This window comes from Diorhabda sublineata, chromosome 6 (assembly GCF_026230105.1).
Source record: "Diorhabda sublineata isolate icDioSubl1.1 chromosome 6, icDioSubl1.1, whole genome shotgun sequence".
In the NCBI taxonomy this organism is placed as follows: Eukaryota; Metazoa; Arthropoda; class Insecta; order Coleoptera; family Chrysomelidae; genus Diorhabda; species Diorhabda sublineata.
This window is the reverse complement of record NC_079479.1, coordinates 6,770,281-6,782,506: the sequence shown is the minus strand read 5'-3', so window position 1 is coordinate 6,782,506 and position 12,226 is coordinate 6,770,281. Positions and strand designations below refer to the sequence as shown.

The 12,226-nt window shown below is 32.2% G+C and overlaps 1 protein-coding gene across 1 annotated transcript; it reads left to right on the top strand.

Annotated features, from left to right (window-relative positions):
- Nucleotides 1-351: 351 nt before the first annotated feature.
- On the top strand, nucleotides 352-10,816 carry LOC130445905 (myrosinase 1-like). The gene is made up of 10 exons (XM_056781797.1): nucleotides 352-482; nucleotides 1,546-1,815; nucleotides 4,139-4,308; nucleotides 4,411-4,668; nucleotides 4,745-4,833; nucleotides 6,064-6,205; nucleotides 6,743-6,894; nucleotides 7,450-7,587; nucleotides 9,327-9,430; nucleotides 10,653-10,816. Exons 1-10 carry the CDS (start codon nucleotides 433-435, stop codon nucleotides 10,780-10,782), a joined length of 1,503 nt encoding a protein of 500 aa, XP_056637775.1. The 5' UTR covers nucleotides 352-432; the 3' UTR covers nucleotides 10,783-10,816.
- The last annotated feature ends 1,410 nt before the right edge of the window (nucleotides 10,817-12,226 follow it).

Here is a 12,226-nt window from a genome sequence, read left to right as displayed (position 1 = left end):
TTATTCATTAGCATGAGAAATTTTATAACAAAACATGTGTGATTTTTCACTAACAATACATAAGTCAACTGATAAGGAGACAAAACTTTTGTTAGTTTTGAAATGAATATATTGAATACAGAAGAAGCAAGTTCGTCACAACCAACTATATTCGCATGAAAAAATCTTTATAGAGGATATTCAAACCAAAACTTAACAAATTTTATCGAACAACAACTTCTCTAGATATGACATAACTTATTATTCATAGAGAAAACGCGTGACAAGAATTATTGAGATAATCATTGTATTCAAAAATGATTGATTAGTAATATTACCTAGAAGTGGTTTATTTTTTAACTTAATCCCCTTGATTATCAGATCAAAAAAGCTATTATAAGGTCGTGAAATATATATCAAATTTCCAGTTACTTCATATATTTATCAAATAATATGAAGGTGTTCAGTAGTCTTTTAATATTTCTAGGAATTCTTGCTATTGGGTATGTAATGCTGTAAATTTTATTTTGATAATTTGTTCGATATCTAGCTATACATCGAGATGATGAGAAAAGAAAAAGTTATCTATTATAATAGAAGGGCAAGGGTTAACGGCCAAGGAGACTAAATTTTTGAACATAAATATTTTCCTACTAGACAAAAAGATAATATTTAAATAATGCTAAATTATTATAATTTTCTATATTAACACTTTCAGTAAGTAAGTAAACTTAAATTCTTGGCTCAAATTTCCTATTAAAACGTTCGTTAACAAGTTAGCGGACACGGATGTCAGTGACAGATGGCGTGTGACTGTCTATCTCAAAATCTAAATATATTGATAACATTATCATCATTTCTCATAGTGCGCTTGATTTTTATTGAGAATTTGACGATACTTTTCCTAATGTAGAAAACTCTGACGACATTCAGGAGAACATCCTTAGTTTAATAAACATCAAGAATATTTCTTACGTTCACCATAAACCAACACTCTTTTGTAATACATTGGACTAATATCTGTTCTAAATTCGGTTATAAAAATTATGTGTGCACGTCAGTGCTTATTGAAATTGCAAAAAGTTTCCATTTAAATAGATGATCATAATGTTTTGGAATAGAAATGATAAATTTGAAATTATTTGCACCAGTCTTTAGACGATTATCTTTGAGAGAATGTTTGGTCGATATATCATTTTCTGGTGATAAATCTCCAAATGATGAAACTAAGATTGATTTATTCATAATAGAAGAAACAGTTGTGGGTAGCCACAACATTCACCAGACAATTTTTACAATTTTGATGACATTCGGCTTGAATATATGTTAAAAGAAACAGATTCCTTTAAACAGTCTCATATTACTGATGAATAAATATTTACCATCAATATCAAGACCAATTGCTCTTATTTTGTACTTTCTTAATATTACACTGATGGTTTTGATTTATACACGTTAACAATATTTGAATTTCCCATAAATCTATTCAGTATAATTGGAAGCTCATGTTCAAATTTTGATAAATAAATAATTATTTCGTTTTATCTGGAGATTTGTATTTTCTAGTGCTACGGATGGCGATGAAGAGTTTGCGAATTACAATGTAACAAACCGAAAATATCCAGATGGATTCAAATTCGGAGTAGCCACTGCTGCATACCAGATCGAAGGAGCTTGGAATCTAGATGGAAAAGGTGAACAAGTTTGGGATACCTTCTTTCACGAACATCCCGAGAGATCTGACGACGGAACTAACGGAGACGTTGCTACTGATTCATATCATCTTTATAAAGAAGATGTTCGTTGTATGAAGGAAGTTGGAGTTAATTATTACAGGTAATTACATGAATATAGGACAAGGTTACTGTACCAAACTGTTGAATGTATAATCTAATAGTATATTATTCAGACGTGTATATTATTCATGACGTGAAGCTCAATGACACGAGCGCTGACAAGTAGCATGAACAAAAAAATCTTGTTTCATTATTAGAACACTATTATTTTATTCTAGTTTACACAAAATATTAAAACACTGAGAAATCTGAACACACACAATGACAGTTTTTAGTCAAATTTACTTTGTTTCAAAAGCTATTTCAATTTATAAATTATTTCACAAACGTTGGTACGTTAAGAAACAGACATACGTCCAACACATTCATGTCTCTGACAGCTCTGTGTTAATGTTCATTGGCTTCAAAATGGAGGTCTCGCTTTCGAATCTGATTTAGGAAAATTTACTTTTCAAGTTTGTTTGATGTGTACTGAACCAATTAAAATATTCAATAGTGTTTCACATGATAAAATAGTAAAATAGTTTATTTCACAAAGGTATAGAGTAATATACTATACCTAACCATGTCTTAGTATGATCATGTTTAAGTTGTAATACAATATCGTTGATTTACAAGTCGTTATTTCTTTTCTGCTAACTATATTGCCCGGTAAATATAGTTTCTTCACATTTATACGTCGTTGTTACTCTTTCTCGTATCTTGCTTTGCATTTAATTTTAGCTGTATCACATCACTCAATACGTCGTGTGACTGACACACAGATGGCGCCGCCATTGTCAAATCCAAATTACGTTTATGAAGTACCAACTTTCAACTGTAAAATTTCATGACTTTTCGATTAGTCAGGAAAAAGTGACAGTCATTCAAGTGAAGCTAATTTTATTATTTTCTAAACAATGAATTTGAAACAATTTCGTGTATTAATTTATCATTGCTTCTTGATGAAAAAACACTGTAGAGGCTCAGAAATGGCTTCAAAAGTGTTATCAAAACCATTTATTTTGGTTTGTGAATTTGCACGTGGTCGTACAGCCACCGATGATAGTGACCGTTCTGGTTTTACAATTGAGGTGGTTACTCCAGAAAACATCAGAAAAGTCCACAAATTTGTTATATCTAATCATAAATGGAATGGCGTGAGATAGCTGAGACCGTAAATATGTCAAAAGGCAGTCTGTTTACAATTATGCATTTGGAATTTGATATGAGAAAGATTTTTTCGCCGCGTTTACTCACAGTCTATCAAAAACAACTTGATTATTCAGAGTAGTGTTTGGCCATGTTTACAAGTAATGAACCAGATTTTTTTGCGTCGATATGTAGCATTGAATGAAACATGAATCTATCACTTCACTCCGGAATCAAAACGATCATCATTTGGGTGGACTGCTACCGATGAACCACGTCCGAAGCGTCTAAAGGCACAAAAGTCTATCTCCAAAATAAAGAGCAATCAATACCGAATACTACATAGAGTATTTGGATCGTTTGAATGCAAAAGGTCTCATATGTAGCAAAAAAAACACTGTTCCAACAAGAAAATGCACCGATTCACAAGACGATGGCAAAGATGGTTAAATTGAACGAATAAGATCTGCCCCACAGTGACTGTTGGCTATTCATCATACACATAAAGATATAGTGATAATCTATAGACAATACCAAGCAATCTGGAACATAAGCAGCCGCTGATGTATCGCAATTGGAAGTGAGAATGGTGCCAGAGAGCGTCTGCTGAATAATGTTCAACTACACGAACCAAATAGCAGTACTAGATGATGTGGTCTTCACTTCTATTTGAAGACTTCAAGCGAAAGAGACGAGATGCAATGACGTTTAAACTAGTTGTCGTTATGCCACCCCACTTGCATTTTCGATGTCGATACTGAAAAAAATGTGTATGTATATGACGTTCTTCATAGGTGGTGAAAAACAGACAGATGATTTGTTTTGAGCCCACCAATTCATCTTTCAGCCTTTTATTGTTCAAACTCAAAACCGAATATGCTTCTAATACATGTATGCATGGTTGACCGCTATGGAATCTCCAGGATTTCGTTTTTCCCTTGAAAATGCACTCGCGCATATTTATTGATAATTTTCCTGCTTATTTGTGAAATTGAGTTTGTTTGCTGGGAACAAACGAATCGCGCAATGTTAAAGTAGTTGGTCATGCACTAGAACGGATGACTGGCTAGGTCGCCGGAAGAATTTTCTGGCGATTCGCTGGCGACCGACTGTGCATGTGGAACGGGTGTAAATACTCGATTTCTCTTTTAACCTTCCTCGAAAAAGCAACAAATAATCTAATAAAAAGTTACCAGTAAATTATGAAAATTAAAATCAAATATCTATTTCAGATTTTCCATCGCATGGTCCAGAATTTTGCCCGATGGAACTCTTGATAATATAAACCAAGCTGGAATAAACTATTATATCAATTTATTTGAAGAATTAAGAGCAAACGGAATCGAAGCTATGGTAACTTTATACCATTGGGATATACCTACAGCACTTGAGAAGCAAGGAGGTGATTGCTCATCATAATATTTAAATACAAATTGATAAATAAATTCGTATTACTTTAACTACATAAATTACAGATAAAATAATGTACATGGTATATTTTTAGGATGGTTGAATCCACAAGTCGTTGATTGGTTCACCGATTATGCAACCTTATGTTATCAGCTGTTCGGAACTTACGTAAAAGATTGGGTCACCATTAATGAACCCAAACAAATTTGCCACGCTGGTTACGGATTAGGAGGTTACGCGCCTGGTGTCAATTCACCAGGAGTTGGAGAATACACGTGCGCCAGACATATTCTGTTAGCTCACGCTAAAGCCTGGAGGGTGTTTGATACCCAGTTCAGACCAACCCTAAAAAGTAAGTACTAATATATACCCGAGAGACTATTGTGGCTTTTCATTACATATATTTATATGATTAACTACTATTTTAGCCAGAAACACTATCGTTGTTGATTCTGATTGGTATGAACCGGCAACCGCAGCTGATGCAGAAGCTGCTGAAACTAAACTTCAATTCGTGGTAAGTTTTAAGACAAATTATGACAATAAAATTAACCACAGCACAAGGGAAGTATTTCACTTAGAAATTATTGAATTTAGATAATAATATAAAATATTCCCTACTCTCATTATATATTTAATTTATGAGCAATATGAACAATTTAGACTGCTAAAACAGAAACATCTTCATCTGCTGCGATAATCTAAAAGTTCTCAAGTCACCCGGGGTTGTCGTATAAACTGAATCAAGCGGCTTCAAAAGTTATTGATGAATATGAAGCTTGTGTGGGACCCTAGACATTCTGGTGTCTGGAAAAATTAAGTGTTTTCTCGAGTATACTAACGGTCTCTCCAATGTCAGATATTTTCATCAGATATCTAATGTACTAAAAAACCTGAAGACAGCTTTCTAACAGATGGCTGGAAACAACCGCTATGCGACCCTCTTCAGAGGGCTATCCAAGGTAATGGGAGTATCACTTAACTCGAAAGAAATCAGCTAGCTAATCATCAACATCAACAAGTTGATTACTGGCCAGTGGTATACGGTAAAACATATCAAGACAATAGATATCTGGTAAAATACTCAATGTCCAAAATGTAATGGTCAGAGGGAAACTCCGCTTCACGTATTGTGTTCTCCTCCAGGGTGTTGGAGAAAACATCTTCAGAAGAAGTGTGTCGAAATCAAGGAAACAGATATATAAAGGCTTCTTTGTTCAGTAGATCTCCACAAATCTGTCCCTGACCACATGAATCTCTAAATTGTTGGGCGTTTAGCTCAATCTGAATCCAATTCCAAGTCCAATATTACCAACTAACCGTGAACTTCAATACAACAATGCTGCAGTCTAAGCTCAAATGATTGAATAATATTGCTTGGCATATAGACAGAAATGTTCTCTCTAATAGTTAGATGAATTCTTCAACCCTCTTTCTATAAAACCAAAAAAAATAAACCAATTTTTAATAAGTCGTAAGACAGAGCTGGCAAATAATTTCGGTATCGTATATTTCTAATAAAAATGATAGGTAATTTTGAATAAAATTTAAATAATTTTTCATCAAATAATATGGACCTATCACATCATCTATAATTCCATACCAAATATTGGTTATTATGGGCTGGGATATTTTGATTGTATAAAAATGAAAATTATTTTGATGTACATACCCAGTTTTATAAAAATTCGCCTCATCGACAAAAAGCATAAAATCGAAAGGAAAATCTTGATTTGTTATTTTTCAGCATGGAATGTACATGCATCCAATTGTTTTTGGTAATTGGCCACAGATTATGATTGATAATGTTGCTAAATTTAGCCAGGTACAAGGATTCAGTGAATCGCGTTTGCCAGCTTTTTCCAATGAAGAAATTGAGTTGATTAAAGGTGAGAATTCGATAAATTCATAAAACAGAATATATAGAATGTAAAATTCCTTGCTGTTTTTAAGTTTTTGTTCAAAATCCAGTCTTTAGGCTGATATGGAATTTGTCTTAAGCCCAATACTTTATAAGATAGAGCATAAATTAAAAATGTTTTAGTTATAATTTGAAAACCTCTACAATGCTTTATTTTTTTTTCAATATAAACTTAGTTCAAGCGTGTCAATTTGTTTATCTTCCTGCATTATCAGTTTGATGATGAATGAATTTTTCCAAAAAAGAAGAAAGCAATAGCAAATGACAAAAAAATAGAATTATTCAAGAAAATATTTTTCCAAAACAAAATTTCAAATAAATTACAGAAACTTAAAGCCCATGATTAATTTTACTGTAGAAAATAGGCCAAATATACAGCGATTGTATATTTTGCAGTTGTATTTAAGCTATTTTTATTATTGAACAGACTTGTGTTTGATAAACGGATTCACAATCAAACTGCACAAATATTTATATAAGCTTTATAAAATATTGTAATTTCCAGGTACTTTTGATTTTATCGCCATTAACCACTACACCACATATATGGTGAAAGCTCGTAGTGAACCTTCCTACGTTGTAAGTTGGGATGATGATTCTGGAGTAGATTCGTATCAAAAAGATACTTGGGAAACTGCAGCTATCGGATGGTTCAGGGTAAAATATCAGTTTATTTGAAAAATATTCCAAAAAAATATAATGCCTTCCATAAACTAACGCGACATCACAAAGGTCCATTAAAAAAGTTTCTCAAGAATTATTGAACTGATTACAGAGATCATTTGAAGTAGATTAATTAAGTCTGATTCAGTAAATTTGAGAGTCATTTAGGCAACCACGTTGCTGCTGAATTTTCTTGTAACACAGAGGAGGCTAATATGGGCAGTTAAAGAGAAGCTATGAACAGTCCATAAATGTTTTACAACAGAGTTGCATTAGTAAAACTAAACTCCACATAAAGTAATTAATTTAACTTACTTTGCAAATATTTCTGATAAAATCATTTTTCAACTATTATAATGGATTGCTTTAGACGCACGATGATGAGATTAGTGAAAATATTCTACAGTATACAAAGTATAGACCAACCGCACTAGTAAATCCCAATATCTCGCTCGGTCTGCCTATTATCTCGGTAGTCAGTAATTATTTTGTTTAATATTCCATCAAATTCAATATCGTACACCCTTATTCAATGTATATAATTTTTAGAAAGTTCCATGGGGCTTCGGAAAACTCCTTAGATGGCTACGCAAAACTTATGGAGATCTTGAAATTGTTATTACTGAAAACGGTGTATCTGACAGAGACGGAAGTCTTCACGACCAACATAGGATTGAATATATAAAGGTGAATATACATAAAATCTATTTCAGGAATATCACAATAAATAGTACTCAACAACGGCTTATCTTTATTGAGAAACAAACATTTTTTTAGTAGTTAAATACAACGGAGCTTAGTTTGACAGATTTGTTACTCTGACATCTTTTATTCTAATATACCACCACTCATTTGATCTAGAACATAAATAATATGTTAATTATGGTTTGGAACCATCAATTTCATTTACGACTTCGTCTTAACATGTAAAGTCGGGTTAAAAAAGAAAAATCATTTGTATTTTGATGGATTGAACCATACACTTGACATAAATCGCATTTTCAAAACCAAAATACCCCCTTAACTTACCACACATCCATGTGATTGAAGATTTTTGAGCACTTTTATCTCGTAATATGTATGATGGATGCGAAGGGTGGTAAGCTGAAAATGAGGAACAATTACGGCGTATAATTTTTAGAAAAATACTAATATCTCTAACCTAATTAGAGATGTTCGCAGATATTTACTCCTATTCGAAGAGCACCCACTCCTCCATTTAGATTAAGTTATTAACTTTGGTAGTTACCAAGCCGTTAATTATGGAAAATAAGAAAATCTATATATATAAAAGAAAGTTGTGTTACTCCACTTATAACTCAAGAACGGCTGAACCGATTTAGCTGAAAATTGGCAGGGAGGTAGTTTAGAGCCAGGAGAAGGACATAGGATACTTTTTATCCCTTTCGACAGCATTCCCGTGTGACTTGACATGAAATTTATCCCGTTCGACAGCATTCCCGTGTGACTTGACATGAAACGTCAGTCACTATAAAACGTGGTATAACAAAAAAGAATCAAACTTGGAATAACAAAACGCAAATGACAGCTATGTAATTGACGTATAATGACAGATATGTAATGACCTATGGATGACAATTTGATATTTGTAAGAAATCAATAATAAAACTATTTCTTCTTATATATATATATATAAAAGAAAGTTGTGTTAGTTACTCCATTTATAACACAAGAACGGCTGAACCGATTTAGCTGAAAATTGGCAGGGAGGTAGTTTAGAGCCTTCATGGATCATTGATGCCAATGTCAAATGAAGTTTCAAAATTTCTGCAGATCTATTTTATGGGCAATTGTAACGAACGTGTAACAACTCGATGCCAGTATAATTCCATTGAACAAGCAGAAGAGAGAGCAATTGTATTGTCATTAGAATTATTTCAAATCAAATCACTCAGCCACAGCAACGCGTGGCCGGGTCTACTAGTATATGTTAAAATTAAAAAAAAATTACATACAAAATGCTTATAAACTCACAAAAGCAATGGTTCCTGTGCTCTATAGTTAGATCTATAGCAGCATAATTCTCGAAAATAAGAATAGAATAGAAAAATAAAACTAGAATTCAAAATTATTAAGAAAATCCATTCAGTACCTGGGACTCATAGGGAGTAATATAAAAGAGTGTGTGTCTCTAATTCTATTGGAAATTTCTTGATTGAGGTAGGATAACTAGTTTTATTGAAGCAACTGAGTAGTGATAGTTGTGTAGATTACAAAGGTTTATCGTAAATATTTGAAGGCTACAACTAATTACTCTAGGCTTATGAAAAAGCAACTTTGCATGATATTAGCTAAATTTTGATTATGTGCTCCATTTTTATTCACGCATAACTAAAGTTATAAGGTACTAGAAAAACTTTTCTAAGTATTTAAATGAGAGTATTTCAATATTATATTTGTTGTAGAACTATATGAGTCATTTGATCGATGCCATCCACGACGGAGTTCGAGTTACTTCATACACTTTATGGAGTATCATTGATAATTTCGAATGGACCCAAGGTTTCAAGTAAGTATGAGTTACAATTGATTTATTTGGAAGTAGATATTATTGTGATTTATTGATTTATACTCATTCAATATTGATTCTAGTATGAAGGTTATATAACGAGTTTCATATTGATTGAACTATTATAAATCTTGCTTCTTCTTTATAATATGGTATAGTCCGTAATGTACATCATTAGACTAGCTAATGGTAAAGACATCATAAGTCGAAGCTAGAACTATTTTTTTATTTTATAGTTTTTTGTTGTTGTGTTATTATTTCAAGCTCTCATTCATACATTCAAACATTCAACGCACTATTTTTTCACCATTATAGTATGGCCGCATACTATGTCAATATAATGTCAGATTAATTGTACTATTATCACTTACTCTCTCAATAGTGGATCAATTCCCTCAAAAATCAATTAATGTTTAAAGGAATGAAAACGAAATAATTCCAAACTGATATGCAAATCACTATATAAATAGAACCAAATAGCAACAGTAAATATTATTGAAAAAAATATTTAAAATGAATGAACGTTTTATGTCCTTTTTCCTTTCTGAACATATGCCATAGATCGTGATGTTACCAAACGAACAATAAAATTGAATATATGCGAGTGAAACTAATTACCAAGCAATCAAACTCACGGTATGTCACATGACGATCTTGCACTATCAGTTTATGCATAGCATCGATGTTTTATGGTACAACAGCTGATTTTGGACAACCTTCACGAAATTCATCGTGTAGGGAAGTGCTGCCATGATTAAATTCGGAAAAACAGCGAAACACGGTTGTGCATTACCAAAAGTCAAAGCGAATTGATCGGCATACTGCTGTTGGTTGAATTCACGTCGAAAGTAATTGCACTCGTATGACAAAACTTGTGTTGCCATATCTAACAACTTAAGTAGCAACCCTCATACCTATCGAATATTTGTGAATAGTGTAATGCATCATGAAAAAATAAAATTAATCAAATAGAATAGTTGAGATTTTGTAGTAGCCTTATGATATCCTCCCTGATTGGCTCTACATATGGTAGATGTACTTATTGTTCCTCATAACTCACCCAAACAAAATGGCAGAATTATATATTAATATAGAAAACTATTCAAAACGATTGAATTTTTATGTCCTTTTTCTTTTCTGAACGTGATGTTACTAAGCAACAACACGATTACTGATACTTGCAGAGAACATTTTTTACGATTGGTTTTTATTTATTTTTCAGCGGTAAACTAGGAATTTACTTCGTGAACCAGTCTGACCCAACTCTACCAAGAATTGCCAAGGACTCATCTAGATATTATGCCAATGTCATCAAAACTAAATGTTTATTAGATCAATGCGTGGAGAACTAATAAATCACGAAATAAAACGATAAAAAAATAACAATTTGCTTTTATTTATTAATCATAGTACCAATGCAATCGTGGTTCTCAAAGGTTCTATTAAACCGTTCCACCATCCTTGCTTATTAGGGATGCAAAGGAGATTTTGGTCTTCTCTATTCCCAAATGCTCGCAAATCTTTTGCGATACATAAGGCTTAAAATTCCTCTTTTGAATGCAGGAATTTGCCATATTTGCCATATAAAAGACCCTTTATAGTAGAATAGATTTTTTCTCGAGAAATGAAAATTGGAATAAAAAATTCTCTATCTCTTACAGGAGACGTTTCATACTTAGGGTCATATTGTATATTTCAAAACCGATTTTATAATTTTGCTCATAAGCTTAATAATATAATGCCATCCCTGTACTACACCTAATCTCGCGATACGGTACTCGTCCCTCCCACGGAGCTTTTTATTTGTGGTATATTGTGATGCCTCCGATTTAAACCAATAACGATGCCGGGCCACGTTTGCCCAGGATATTCACGTGCTGATTACGTACTGATCATTAATTTGGTTGACTATTTTTTTTCGATAAATAGACTAGTATTTATTTATTGCGTAATTATTGTTTACTTTTTTGACGCAATATTTTGTTTATGCATGAAACTGGTCTAGACTAACTATATATCAATACATCCTCGTAAATCTCTGAGGTTTACACTACTGGGTAATTGATATGTAATGATTATAATCATTTTGAACCATCTTATTGCAACCTCGTATTAATTTAATACAACAGTTAGTTGTTGAATTATTTATCAAACTGTAAGTATAAAGTGGAGTGTAAACTTCTCTAAGAGAAAATCGTCAAAAAATTTTAAGACATTGACTTCTGAGTAATTATTTTCAATAAATCATCTAAAAATTTATTTACTATTATTAATATTTTTATTATTGAATATTTCCTTAATTAGTTAACAAATAGTATAATTTTGAAGAAGTTAAGGAAGTCAAAGACTTTTAATATTTATAAGAAAAAATTTAATTTTACAATCAAACTTTAATGTTTCATTTTAAACTATTTAAATAAAAACAAAATTTCACTGCTTGAAAATTAGAAAAGAATCTTATTCTTGAATTTCTTCATTATAATACCATAATAACTGTGCACTTGTATAAGCTCAAAAAAATACTTTTTAAAGATCATATATATAAATTACCTTTATCGGTGGAAATTCATTTGGAGTTTTGTTTAAAAAATCCTCTATATTTTTCCAGGAATTACGTTCGATTTCTTGGGTCTACAGCCCCCATTTTGTCGTTTTAGGAAGGCCAACAGTTTTTCATGTTTCGAAAGATCAGTTTTTTCTTCAATTTGTAGCATCGTTCGAATCATACTGTACATTGCCCACAAAGTAAACGGCTTCTTTTGTCTGGTTTGCTCTCCTAGATATCCTAAGAGTACA